The following is a 15,492-nucleotide window of genomic DNA, read 5'->3' on the forward strand; positions in this document are numbered from 1 at the left end:
AATTAAATAAGTTTAAAGGTAAACTTTGCCTAGCTTTCAATGTAATATTTCATTTCTTAGAAGCAAAAATGAAGCATGAAATAATATATTTTGCACCTTAGTAATTATTAGAATGGATAACTAAATGTAGCAAAGATGAAACTGTCTAGTTTCATATTCATTTTGTAAGCAAACAAGTAGCTGGGCGTATACGTGATATTAAGTTCAGTACACTTTCAGCCTTTTCATCATATAACTTACATGTGTGTGCATTTTATAGTCATCAATTTTAGTTTGCTTAGAATACAGTTCACAGAACGCAACTGAAACTTTATTGAGATTGCAGTTTCTCTGGTTTGATTTTGTAGTAACAAATAGTTAAAAACATTTCTATGTAATAATTAGCAGCAGCTCCCATGCAAGCTGCTAACATTGTATGTAGGTATTATTAAATGGGAGCTGAACATGGCTTACATAATATTTTGATTTATGTTAATTGCTTTGCAATGTAAGAACTGCTTAGGTTGCTTTATATTTCTATGTCGTTTTACAGGTCGTATGCGTAATTTTCAATAGTTTAAAGGTGCCCATAGAAGTTTTGTTAATTGGTGAGTTATTATTGCTTTCACAACATTTCGAAAGTTTCTCAAAGGGTTAACAATGGGTTGATTGCTATGCAGCGAAATAACTTCTTACTTCTTCATTGTACTTGCCCTAATTTTCAATAGCTAAAAGCTGCCATAAATGTGTTCATGGAAGTTATTAATTGCTGAGTAATATTATTAGTTTGTCTGCTCTTGCAAAATAGCTCAATGGCTTGACAAACATTGCGTAAACGTATTATGCAGGAATTTAATTCTTGATGTTAATTGTTAAGCAATGTCATAACTTCTTCATTAGTTTCATATTATTATGCCATTAAAGACCCACAGAATTTATATTCAATTGATCATTATTATTACTTTCACTCACGCTGCTCAAGTTGCTTAATTAGTTAACAACATTGCGTATACGTATTCATATAAGCAAGTCAACTCAAGTTTGCCCTAAATACTTAGAATTTACTTGACTATGTTAATTGATTTGCAGAGTAATATAACTTTTTATTTTGTTTCATGTTTGTATGTCGTTTTACTAGTCGTATGCGTAATCTTCAATAGATTAAAGCTCCTCATTTAAATTGCTGATTAATATTAGTGTTTTGAATGACCTTACAAAATAGCTCAATTACTTGACAACATTGCAACATTGACAAACATTGCGTATACGTATTATGCTAGAATTTACTTCACTGTGTTAATTGATGTACAATGCAATAGCTTCGTATTTAGTTTCATATTAATATGTCGTTAAAAGCCTACAGAATTTATATTGTATTGATGATTTATAATTGCTTTCAAGTATCTTAACGGCTTGACAACATTGCGAATGCGTAATATGGAAATCAGTTTAGTTAATTGCCTATTAAAAGCAACCGAAGCTCGAAAGTTTTCAGTGAATGTAAATTGATCGCTGCAAAATGATGTTAAATGACCTATTAATCAGGTTAATAACTTGTGCGTCTGTTAATTGCCTCATTAAAATAATAAGCAAATCCTGGCCAAGCCTTTTTCGGGACCCAGAATTGTGCGTAGTGTTGAAGCATTAAAATGGCGATTAGTGAGCGAGAAGTTCAAGTGCAAAATGGCTGTCGTTAAAACTAATTAAACGAATTTAATTGCATTTAAAGAGGCACGTGCAAATTGCAAGCAATTTTAATTGCCACAAAACACAAATACAAATGGAAACAAACAAACACAAACACACACGTCGCAGAAACTCTAATTAGAGCAAACAGCGAGCAGAGTCAAAAGCAATTGCGAGAGCCAGAAAAAAAAGAAGCCAAATAGAAGGGAAAACTCTGGGGGAAAATGTAGCTACGACACGTGACAGGGAATCCAAAAAGGGAAAGGAAAAAGGGAACGAGGAGGGAAGCGGAAAAGAGTCACGCGGCGAGTCAATAAAAAGTGCAAATGGCCATAAGAAATGGCCGCCAAAGGAACTGGCTGTGGCAGCGCAGGACACATTCCAACGTTAATGTGCGTTAAAAGGCAAAGCCAAGGACAAACAATGCCAACGACAAAGCTTTAAAAAGGAAATATTTAAACCGAAAGTTTTTGGTCAATTTGAAGGCAGAAATGGAGTCGACTCAAGTCGAGAGTCGGGGGAACTGTTTTCGCTGCTATTGTTGTGAAATTAAATTCCAACTAGCAGGACGAACAGCAGGCACAGACACACACACACACACATAAACAGGATGTACAGGACGAGTGCCCAGCCAGGTGAGAGAGACCGAGAGTACGGCACACAGTAAGAAGCAGCTTTTGTTATTTTTACACTTCATTGCCGTGGAATTTACTTTGTTGCCAGGACTCGGCTTTGGCTTTTGTTTTGCGACTTGGGATGCCGCAAGCTTCGCCCAAGCGTAAAGATAAAACTTGTGTCTGGCTGCAGCTTCTTCTTCTTCTTCTTCTTATTGTTCTTCTCCTGCTTCTTATATTACTTTGACTACCCACAACTTTGGCCATTTGTTAGCAATGTTCGTGTGTGCTGCTTGGTTTGGTGTTATTGTCATAATATTGCCGAACCAATGAAAACTTTTTGCCAGCGAAGCGGAAGCACAACGCACAACGCGCTGCAGTGCGACTTTTTATTTTGATGTCACACAAAGGGCGAATTTTAATAATTTGGGAAACAGGCAAACTAAATGACACGCCCATCATCAATGGCTGGGGCCATCGGGGCGTGACAACGACTCGATAAGGTCGTCAAACTTTGTTGACATTTCCCCTCAACCAGATCCCCAACACGTAAGAAAGCTATAGTCGAGTCTACTCGACTTTGAGATACGCGCAATCTACTTTCAATACAATTAAAAAAAAAAAACTAAAATATACCGAAGGATATAATTGGCATATAGATATACTAATACTTTTAAAATATGTGGTCGAATATGTTCGACTTTAAAATCCAAAGTATTTTTATAAAAATCTACTGAATTACGGTACAAAAATATACTAAAATATATCGTAGGTTTCAATTGGTATATCGATAAACTAATACATTCAAAATATACAGTCGAGTGAGATTGACTTTGCAATACCCGCTACCCATTTTCAATAAACTTAAAAGATTGCGCTATTATTATTAAATCGATAAACATTCAAAATATACCATAGATTACAAAATATACCAGATTGTCTAACAAAGCAACTAAAATTCGATTGCAGCAGTTGATTTTTGTCACATTAAAGAATTTCCTAAATAATACATTTCTTATCTGATCGTGGCCAAAAGTTAAAGAATGATAAATATTGTATTTTAGTTATAGGGCATTGAAACAAGCTCAATCTGCCTGCAAAAATAATCAGCATTGTTTAGGAAAATTATCTCTTATAGTCAGACAGACGGAGACGTTTTCTTCTGCTTATACTGTTCACAAAATCATAATACCCTTCTCGCCTTTGGATAGCGGGTATAAAAATGCCAAAAAGCTGAGGACACCGTTGAGAGGGTCTCCGGCAACGTTTTTCAACTTTTATTTTTATTGAATTTGCACCTTGACAAACATTTTAGCAGCTGTCCTGAGCACGACCAGCATCATCACGACGATACTGCTGATGATGATGAGCCTGTTGTTCAACATTTTAGCTTGCCACAGGACCGAAGAGGAGAAGAGGACACTCTTATTGTATTTATTTTGACAGCTACTGTGCGGGAGCATCGCAAACGCATTAGATTATTATCCTGCATATGCTACGTTATTTATGTAGTTCAAAGTTCCTTTTTAGCATGTGTCCTTTGCGGGCTGACTTTAAACAGATTTATGCATGAGTTTGCCTCGGAATTAACTCGGCAACTTTTGATGTTTATTTTTTGTTCGTTTGTTTTTCTTTTTTTCGTGGCTTATACGCAATATTTGTGCGCAGCTTAAAGCCGCTTTAAATGGAGGCAAACGAATATCAAATTGACAAGTTTTATTCTTCGTTCTCTCGGATAGTTTTGCCGGCAGTGTGACAACGTTGCGTATACGTGATATGGACAAATGCTGCCAGGCGCTGATTTTTTTATAACACATGATACAGTCTGTATGTATGGGATGCTGCTTGCTAGTATCGCATTGCAGACAGCAGCAATTTCATTTGAAATTTAATGCCAAGTTTGAAAGACGCCGCGTGACTCGCATACACATGACTACAACGAGCTCTGCCTTTTGCTGTTGCTCGCTGCCAGCTGCCAGACACACATTAAAGCGTGCACACACATTTAAAGTAGTCCTCCAGCACAGTCCTCTCTCTCTTTCTCTTCTCAAACTTGTAGCTCTAATTAAAAAGCCAGGCCTTGGCGCGAAATTTGACAGCTTTAAGCGCATTAGAATGCCATGCCATACGCTCGACGTCGACGCCTTCTGCTTCGGCTGTCATCAAAATAGTTTGCGAGCGTACAAGTTTTTGGCCGCAATTGTTTTCAGCTGACGACGTGCGCTGCATGCCAAGCGAGAGCGAAGGCAAACATTGAATGGATAAGCAAATTAAAGCGCGTCGGCATAAACAGAAGTGACTTGATGTGTAGCTAATGGCGGGGGGCGACAACTTGATGGATGGCCAAGGAGAACTGCAACAGCAAACCGAGCAGCAGCAACAGCAGCCATCAAAGCCATCATCATCAATCTTTTGCGAGCATAACGATGTGCAACGGTGCGTATGCGTAATGCGTGTGAACAGCAGCTGATGTGGCAAACATCAATTGCATAAGCAAATTGAAGAATGTTGAACTTAAGATTACCCGAATTAGAGAATGAAAATAATTAAAAGTGCTGTTGTGTGCAGGATGTGTGCAGAACATGTGTAAAATGTTCGGACATGCAGGACATGCGTTTGAATAGACTACGATAAAGGGAAGAAAGCCAGAATGCAGACAACAGCAGCACACAAAAGTCAGTATGTGGCAGGCAGGACAATAGGAAGCTGGCTGACAGCTATGAGCAGGCAGTTGACATGCAGCAGAGCAAGAAAGTGAAGGGAAGTCAATGCGAGAGAGAGAGAGAGATAGCGAGTGACAGAAAGAGGTAAAAGACAGAGAGAGAGAAAGCTTTAAGACGTAGATAGCGTGAAGCAGAACTGAGACTGAGATTGAGATTGCGAAATGCGGCAAACGTTGAAGGAAGCTGGGCAATTTCCATGACTTGCAGCTGACCCGCAACGCAAGTCAACGCAACTAAAGGACATCCTGCCATGCAGTGAAGCAAACAAAACATAGTCTATAGTCTACTTATGTGCGCCAGCTAACAAGCAAATGCAAAAGACAACAAAGTCTGTGCTCCTTCCCTCTGTTTGTCTCTCGTTTTTATGCAAGTTGGCTATGCAAAGTTGAAGCGAAGCGCAGCTGCAATTTTTGGTGTCATGTTGCATGTTGCATGTTAGTAGTCCATTATGGGGTAAATTTAATTTACTGCCGAGCAGCGAGTAGCAACGATGCCAGCAAAACCAACAGCACATTTCGTTGCCGATGCGCACGATTTAAGAGTCTGGCGACTTTTACTGCAACTGCCTCAACGAGAAAAAGAAAAAAAACTGTTGGGGCAACTTTACGTTCCCAGACGTAAATTGATTTAAGTGCATGTCACAGCATATTGCTCGAGTCACAGTCGCACAGTCACAGCCCCAACTGTGTGTTGACCCGGCTGCTGAGGGTGCTTAAATCGTTTAACAAGCCCAGTTTGTTGCTTATAAAATTTGCTCGTAAAATGGTTTATGTGTTGGCGTCGGTCAATGCGACAGTTCGCTCAAGTTTTGGAGCAGAGCAGAGAGTGCGAGATGGACAGATGTGTAACTGTAAGTTCATTTCACTGGCCAACTGCATTGCACTCTAATCACATTTCGTTGGCTTCGAAACTCGATTCGAAATTGGTTTACTCGACTGCAGCGTCGAGCGCTTAATGAAGCTGCTACAAGTACAGAAAGAGAACAGGAGAAAGAGAGAGAGAGAGAGAGCTGCTTGTAGTTGTTTAATGAAGCAGCGCAACAATAGATAAGTAAATTAACTGCAGTAGAATGTGCTTAAGTGCTGCCAAGGCAACAATTTTTTCTATTCTTTTTTTTCAATATAAATTGATGCTTGCAATTTAATTTGTTAAATTTTCAGGATGACGAGAAGTTTTCATAGTTTGCTTTTTTCAAGATTTTAGGGAAATTGTCACAGGAATATCTAATCTTTATAGGATTAAGATGTTTTCTTATTTCTGTTGCACACAATATCGATTGTCTCTATCTTAAAATATGTCCTAAGCTACAAATAAAGGATAAAAGTAACTATTCTTCATCTATGAGTTTAAGGTAGGGGACTTTAAAATGTTAGAAATTTAGTTTTGCATCATTTTAAGATAAATTTGAGCTGCGAATTTAGTGATCCCTTTACTTGGGTTTTTAGAATTTGAATAAAGTATATTAAGAGATTCCATCTTGTATGAATTCTAATTCAAACTCGAATAAGGAATAATAATTTTTTTTTTGTATGATGTCGAAGAAGCTTATTCTTGTTACATACACTAAGAAAATGTACTTAACGAATCGGAATACACCTAAAATATTAGATTTAAGCAACACAATTTTCGAATGAGTTGTAATGGATGCTTATTATATAAAACTAAAAGAGTCAAAATACATATTTAAAATCGGTTTTCGGTTTTCGGAACTAAAGGAGAAAGTTCAATTTAAACATAGCAGTCTTAACATTTCGGGTTAGTTCTTTTTTGCTTGAGTTGGCAGAACTGTTAAAGACATCTGTACAAAATTTCATGGGAATATCATTGCGTGTACTAAACGACAAAGAATGCATTATTCGGTTCTGTTTTAATTGAGCAGAAGTAGTATTTTCCTACTTGAATTAAGTAAATTAGGGATTATTTAGATATTGCCATCATTTCTTGATTTATTCCGTACTTTTTCTGTGTACATTTTTGATTATTTTATCACTAAAATACACTTCTAACATATTCTTCAAAAGCGAAATTTGCTATTGATTTAAGCAAGGCAGCTGTGCAGCAAATTTAGCGAGTGTCCCTGACATTCAAGGCCTTGCACAACAAGCCAGAGACACAACAATTTTACTAGATATCTGAAACACAGTGCCAACAAAACAAATACATACATAGATACATATATACATACATATATTGCGAGTACGCCTTTCGTGCAATTTTTGGCTATAACTTTCGCCGTCTTTCCATTGTTTGTTGTGTTGTGTTGAAGTTGTTGTTGTAGTTGTTGTTATTCTTCGCTCAGCGAATGATTTAAAACTTTTCTTGTTATTCTCGTCTTTAACAAGTTTTTTGCCGTGCTACTGCAGCAGCCTGTGTGTGTATGTGTGTGTGTGTGTGTGTGTGTGTGTGTGTGTCTGATACAACGATTGCCACTCGTGGATACTATTTGAACATCGAAAGTTTTGTAGGCAACAAATTAATTTAATGTCAGACACAAGACACAAAACTTGTCGGCTTGCGGTTACTTTATACCAGAACGCTTCTTCATGGGTTTTTGTATTTCCGTGGGCTTAAAATGAAGTGCCACTGACATAAATTCATTTGAGGCCAATGGGGAAAACTAGAGCTACAACTTTATATGCAGCCTGAAATTTAAGGGCGTTCGATATATGCGAGAGTTGTTCGCTTACCATAAAGTATTTTCTTATGGTTATTTAAAAGTTATCGGGGAGTATTAACCACAGAAAGATGTGTTTATGGCTTAGTAGAAGATAAAAGAGTAGTGAATACAAAAAAAGGGGGACAAGTAACGAGACTAGAATAAGCAACGAGTAGGAGAAAATATAAATTAAAGTAGCGAGAGAAGTGCAAAAGTTGCGAGACGGAAAAAACTAAAGTAAAAGCTATTAGTAAAAGTAAGAAATAATAGAAAATAAAGTAGTGAGTAGAAGTGAAGTGAAAATTCTCTGGTTAAACTAGCATGTAACAAGGAAAAGCAAAGAGGTAAAGCCATAGGAAGAGAGCTCAGAGTTTTGAACAAACAGTAGCGAAAGTAAGTGGATAGAAACTAAAGAATAGCGAGTGCAAAGTACACAATCATTTAACGAGTAGCGAACAAAATTTATAAATTAAAATAGCAAGCAACTGCAGAAATATTGTAGCGAGCTAATACTTTTTTTATATACTCAGTCTTTCTTTATAACCATTCTACCTACTAGAGAAGGCGAATAAAGTGTCGTAAAACTAGAAAGTATAGAGCAGAAAGTAGCGAGTAAAGAGTAACGAGTATCCAGCAAGTATTAAATAAATATCTACCAAAAACAGAAAGTAACGACTAATTCATACGAATTCTTTCTGTTTATTAATGGCTAATTTCCGAAAATATGGCTTTCTTTATATCAATTACTTATTACGAGTGGAATGCAATTAAGAATAAATAACGAGTAAGTAACAAGTAAATTATTATAGCAAACAAATCATTTAGCAGTGTGCAAGCTTAATCTTTCGACACATTCATCAATGTTGATTCAATAGCTTAAATAGCGTTTAATTGATTCGCAGCAACCATAAAAATCAATCAGTCATCAATTTCATTGAAAATGCCAGAGCAGTTGGAAAATGTCGCGTGAGTCACGCTCGAATCAGCGTCAACTTCATTGCCACGCCTCCAGCTAGAACCCAAAAACCAAACGCCCACACACAAACATTCCCAGCTAGATCCATTCTCCATTCTCCAGTTGGATGTTGAAGCTGCTGACCGCATTCGCATTGCCATTTACACGGCATTACATCCATTTAACCGCACTCCTCCTCGAGTTGTTGGTTCTCCTCCCAGCTTGGCATTCCTCCAGCTTTCGCTCTCTGACCACCTTTTATAATTGCACTTGTCGACATTTGTTTTACACTGACCCCAAAAACGGAACCCTCTCAATTCCCAGCATATTTTATGCTTTCGAGTTGAAAATGGCATAACATAAATTGCCCTCAATGTGTTCAGCAAAGAAATAAAAACTTTACATTTTATACATTGTAGTTCCCTGAGGATAAACGCCAGCAAAGCTACACAAAAATGTTAAGAGCTATGTAACACAATGTGATGTCGATTTTTTTGCTGACAGTTCGAGTTGTAAGTTGGGCTTGGAAATGGCGATAAAGTAAAATATTATTTCTAAAAAGTTTTTTATATACAAAAACATATTTAAAAAAAGTGATATACTGAAATATTTTCTTGAAAGTTTTTTTATATTAAATAAATTTTTAAAAAATAAAGAGAATGTGGTAGTAAAATATTTACTGAGCAGTTTTTTCACTTAACAATATTTTAAAACAATATTTTCGAAAAAGATATATAACAATCTTTTTAAGCATTTTTGTATTTTTCTTATTTTTTTCTCTTATTATCCCATCTTAAAGTATTTACAATTCGCTGTTATGTTCACGCTGTCGTATACGTATTTATTCGTCGTGCAAGTAAATCGTTTGTTGCCATATAAATCGTTCTACTCTTTGGTTTTCTCGTTTTTCCTTTTACGTCTGGGTTTTGTTTCGCATCTCTCTTTCTCAGTCTCTCTGTCTCTTCGTGTGTGTGTGCGTGTTTATTCTGGCGAATTTATAGCTGTCCATTTCCACGTTTGCTGAATTATTGTAAACGTAAATTGAAAATAGCAAAGCAAGTAAAAGAATAAAATAAATAAATACGAGCAGCATTGCAGCATTTGCTGTCGCTCCAATTCTGGCTCTGTGACCCCGCCTTGAATTTCCACTCATTTTTTGAGCGAAGTCTGAGAAGTGAGGAGTCTGAGGAGGAGCGCAAAGTAAACTGAAACTGAAACAATTGCATTACATGCCACATGAAAAGAGCAGAGATGCAAGTATGTACTGTGCGAGTGTATAAACATATTTCCAATTGCTTGAAATTGCTTTGTGGCATTTTGCTTTAAACTTTGCGATCGCATATTTAAGCAGCTTTGCGACTTTTTCCTCTCCAAATTGTCTTTGTCTGTTCACTTTTGTCTGTTGTCTGGCTGCGAAGCTATTTGCATGCGAATTTTTATTCAAATCAAAAAACAATTTGGCCAAAAATCAATTCAAAAAAAGGTCTCAAAAGTGCTGGTTGCTAGTTTAAATATGTATGCCATGAGTGCGCATAAATATTATATAACCCGATGCCCTATCCACGAAGCTGCATGGGGAAGGGGATTAACGCCGAGAATCAAAAGCATCAGCAGACAAATGGGAATAACCAAAAGCTGTCGGATTTTATTTGTACCCTGTTAATATTAGAATTGCGTAGCGATGGGTATAATGAGTTCTCTAAGGTATTGAGTATATCACATATTCAATTGAAGTAAATATAAAAATAAAATATTTGACAGAATAAACAATATAAGAGTTTGCAAACTAAGTTAATAATATCTAAAATTATAAAAATGTATATATACAAATAAAATGATAGAATAAGAGAATTATAGAATAATAATAATAATAGAGTAAACAATATTAAAAGTAACGATAAAGAGAATACAAAATATACTTAATTGATAAATAAATACTATTTAAAATATGGAAAAAATAAGTATGAAGTTATATAATAATAAAAATAATATAATTATAAGAATAAATATTATTAACAAAATTTAAGCTTGTTTACATCAAATTATTTTAAGCAAGATTTAAAAAAGACCTTTAATAACAAATGTAAATAACTGAATGCTTACTTAATAATTCGCTTGTTTCGCTAAACAAAATTAAGCTTAGAACTTATTAAAGTATAAGAACATATTAAAAAGGTTAATGACGAAAATAGTAAGCAGAATGTTTACTAAGGCTCTTTAACCAAAAAGTTTTTTGCATTGGCTAAAAATTGTGCTCCATTTAATAATTAAAGGAAGAACTTTTTTCATGTCTAAAAATCTTTATTTAATAATCAAAAGATTTCATACAAACTTTATTGTGTGATATTATTTAGTTATAGTGAAAATTTTGAACAATTTGAACCAATCTAATTATTTAATTTACTAAAATAAAATCTTTAAAAAGTTTGCAATTTTCTCATTAGATATTCTCATAGTCGGGCAACTTTGCACAATTTGCTATGAGCTGTTTTTAACGCCGACTTTGATGGCTTATGAGCCATGATCTAGTTCACAGTTGTTAACTGTTATTTAATGTCATTCAATGCGAATTCTAAATGTCAATGTGTAAGTCTCGAGTGTGAGTCGCTGTGTGTATGTGCTTTGAAATTTTCTGTTCCCAATTTCGTGTCAACGACGCAGTTCAGGTAATTTTGCGACCTCAGCGTAAGCGGAAATTTTAGCAGACATTTTGTCGCTGCCATTGCAAACGACATTTTATTTATGTGCGCTCATAATTCAACTGTAAATGTCACACACACACACACTAACACACATGCAGAGACGAGAGAGAGAGCGACACATTAGCCGCGACGTTGCCGCGACAGGCAAGTGCTGCTAGTTTCCGTTTCCGGCGCAAAGCTCGAGCTTCGTTGCCTGCCTTGCAAAATTAACAACAATGGCGGTGATAAAGACGCCCTCTCATTGTTGTGTTGGTGTGTGTGTGTATGTTGGAGCTGGTGTGCGTGTGTGGCTTTTATGGCTTTAAGTAGCGAAATGTGCACGAACGCGCCCCGCAAATGCCGCCTCTGCCCCCCTCCCCGCTAGCCATTTAGTTGATGATTTTCTTACACTTTTTAGCGTTGCCCTCGTCGCTAGTTTGCCAACATTTTACGGCGCAGCTTTTTCTCTACGTGCTGACTTACGAGCACATGTGTGTGTGTGCTGGTGTGTGTGTGTTGTGTGGCTTCCCATTGTACTTAGGGGAGCGCTTGGCTGGTATCCGCTGCGGATTTATGTAGTCCTGGCGCGCACTTTCGACCCGCCTTTGGGCCAATTGAAATGTCACGTTGCTTCTGCAATGAATGCAAACGTAATGATGCGGTTAATGCTGTGCAAGCTCTGGAAAAGAAAAAGCATCTCCGACACATAACTACAATATAGAATGTTTAGAATTTTAGAAAGGTATGCGACTAGTCGCCGGTTGTACATATGCTTGCAATTTCTAAGGAAAATGCTGCTTAGTTAATGTGAATTGAGAATTTTTATTAATTAACTATACATAAAAAGCTTTTATTTCATTTTATACATTAGAAAATTATTTAGTAAATGGTATAATGATTGAGAAATGTCTGGATCTTAAAATATTTTTAATATTTGTATATACCAAATATTGTATTATTTAGGACATTAATTTTTTTTATAAAAACACGTCTTTTATTTTCTACATTACATGTAAAAATAGATTTCTAAATGCTATAATTACTGAGAAATGTGTGGATCTTAGAATATTTTCAATGTATTAGTATTTCGATATACCAAATGAAGCCTTCAATATATTTATGTATGTAGTTTTTCAGTATATTCAGTATCTTCAAGAATAATAACTTTTGCTTTTATAAAAATATGGGTATACCCGATACTCAGTATTATATTATATCTATATACATACCACATGTAGAGGTTGGTATATTTCAGGTTTTATCAGTATATTTACATTTTTTTTATAAGAATACTACTTTACTGTTTTGATTATATAAAAAATAGGTAGCAGGTATTTCATAGCATTATATTGATATACCAAATATAGCCTTCGGTATATTTTACTATTATGTCAGTATACGTACATTTAATAATAATATCTTACTGTTTTGCTTTTATTAAAACAGGTATTAAGTCGATATATATAACATATATTCAGTATATTTTTCCATTATATTAAGATGCTATTTTTAAGAATATTACCTTAATGCTTTGCTTTTATTTAAAAAGGAAGCTGATATATCACACTCAAACACACAACTGTAGCTTTCTTACTTCTTATAAAAAGTTTGTAGAGCCTAAACCTTAACATACAATTCATAGAGAGAACTGAACATGTTTATTCATACAATATATAATATTTGTAGTAATGTTTTTTCAATAATACATTTTACAGATCATTAATTCCGCACAGGTGTCATCATCATGATTAATTATACATTAAATTCTCATTATGCAATATAGTTGCTTTGATGACAGTTCTCCACTTGTTGTAGGTGGCTATCAAAAGCTGAAATTGGTATTCACCCGCCGGTAAAGGCAATAGCCTCAAATATTCCTCTTTGAAGATCATGTTTTGCACAATTATATCATGCTAAAAAAGAAATAAAATGAAAAGTCCAAAAGCAAAAAATTTAAATTAATCTAATATAAATTGAACACTTACGTCGTAAGGACATGTGTGATTTATATTTGAGCTTTCCTTGATGGCAGAGAACACAATGTGCTGAAACGAAAAAGTCGGATTCTCGGCATATTTGCAGTAATCAAAAGTGCTGTTGAACATGAATGGACGATATCCACTAAATTTACGCCAAAGGCTAAGATTTACCTGAAATTTCGAAAATAAATGTATAATATAAACTTCATTTATATTAAGTATACGATAATTACTTTGACCGTCTCAACGGGTGGTTTCAATAATTTCAAGTGAATATTTAAGCCCACAATATCGCGACCCAATAACTTGAGATAACATTTCGGATAAGTAATATAGCCAATGTCCAATATCTTGCACTCAACGTTCGTAAATCGACTGACGGTTGCCGAATGTCCCTCAAAAGCCAGCAGTAAAATTAGAAATGACATCCACATCGTCCCACTATTTGTAGTGAATTCCAACGAATATAAAATATGAATTTATCACCAGATTTTGCATATGCGTTTATTCGTTTTTAAGCGCTTTTTAATTGCTTGTCATTAGATATATCACATCAGATTACTTGGATTTCATAAGGTCTTCATTGCGTAATATATACACATCGGTTTTTGATACCCAAATATTGTAGAATGCCAACAAGATCTGAATTTTATACTCGCCCGAGGGAAGTGGCAGAAAATTGAGAAACTCCTCTTTGAATACCAAATTTCGTATGATTAAATCTTTCTGGAAATCAAGTACACTTAATCAAAAGTTGTTTTAATAAATGGAGTAACTCACCTCATAGGGACAACTGTGATTTATATTGGAATTCTCGATTAAGCTTCCCAACACAATCTTCTCAAAAGATAATTTTGCATTGGAGTTGGCCATAAATTTGCAGAAATCAAAAGTTTTGTTGTACAAAAATGGTCGATAGCCGCTAAATTTACGCCAGAGACTAATGTTGTGCTATGAGAAGAGATATTTAGTAGTTAAATGGTTAACCAACTATATTATATAGACTTACTTTAACATTTTTGATAGTCGTGTTGTAAATTTCCATGTGCATATTCAACCCAACAATGCCGCGACCCAAAACTTTAAGATCGCATAATTTATATGCAATTAGTGATGTATCCAAGGATTCACATTTGATATTCGTGAAGCGATTGACAGTTGCGGAGAAAACTGCAAATGGAAGCAGCAGAAATAAAAACGAACCGCACATTGTGCAATTGAAAACAGAACAATTATTCGACTAACTTGAAAGAATATTAATGTCAATTGCTATTACTCGTTGTGAACTTCAAAAATTATGATTATTGTGCAACGGTTACGGACTATTAATTTCTTTATTTGTAGTATACGTTATTCTGATATACTCTATACAATATAAATTGTGATTAGTTTTGTACTTAGAGTGGCGTCGAAAACAATTATTAAAGCTACGAAACACGTGCAGTTGCATCTCACTTTTGCCACATCAAATTTAATGTTTAAATTCTTTATTTCATTCTTAATAAATGGAAATAAAGAATAATGTGGTTGTTTTTGTATGTAACCATCGATTAAAGAAGAAACATCATCGACATCTTTATTAACATTGAATGTAAAGTACATGACATTTTGGTATTGCCTTTGGCCACGTGATTGCAATAATCGAATGCGGTATGAAATATGAAAGGTCGGTAGCCATTGTAATTGTGAAATATGCTGACGTTAATTTTAAGCATTAACTCGAAATTGAACGCATTCATGTCCAATAAATAATAAAAAGTAATATAAACTTCAGCTGAATATATTATTAAGTATGCGATGAATACATTTACAGTCTCGCAGGGTAATTGGACGTCGTTTGTTAATCGCGTATTGCTTTCCGAAAGTTTGTCCAACTATTCCGAATGGTATCCATCTAACGATTAACAGTTGAATTCACAAATGGATTTTCGGTTGAATTTTAAGTACAGTTAAATTGAACACAATTTAGAGATATTGTATATGATATTAACTCCTATTTGACTTTCATTAAGATTACATTAAATCATTTCAATTTAAGAAACATTTTAATAAACAGGTCATCAATCGCTCTGGCTGTTTGGCATATTTGAACACATTCCGCATTATTAATGATTAATGTCGGCAAAGAATTAGTTGTGGAAATTTGTGCAAAACCAACTGTTTGTAAAATTTTAGTTAGTATTTGCAGCTAATATAACATATATTGTATTCCAATCGCA

The 15,492-nt window shown here is 35.1% G+C and overlaps 1 protein-coding gene across 1 annotated transcript; it reads right to left on the reverse strand.

The window, feature by feature from the left end:
• Positions 1-13,023: 13,023 nt before the first annotated feature.
• Positions 13,024-13,955, reverse strand: LOC117572315 (uncharacterized). Its single transcript, XM_034255046.2, has 3 exons — positions 13,507-13,955; positions 13,280-13,444; positions 13,024-13,207 (listed from the first exon to the last, which is right to left on the reverse strand). The coding sequence occupies exons 1-3, from the start codon at positions 13,705-13,707 to the stop codon at positions 13,043-13,045; spliced, it is 531 nt and encodes a 176-aa protein (XP_034110937.1). The 5' UTR covers positions 13,708-13,955; the 3' UTR covers positions 13,024-13,042.
• Positions 13,956-15,492: the final 1,537 nt, after the last annotated feature.

This window comes from Drosophila albomicans, chromosome 3, assembly GCF_009650485.2.
Source record: "Drosophila albomicans strain 15112-1751.03 chromosome 3, ASM965048v2, whole genome shotgun sequence".
Taxonomy (NCBI): domain Eukaryota; kingdom Metazoa; phylum Arthropoda; class Insecta; order Diptera; family Drosophilidae; genus Drosophila; species Drosophila albomicans.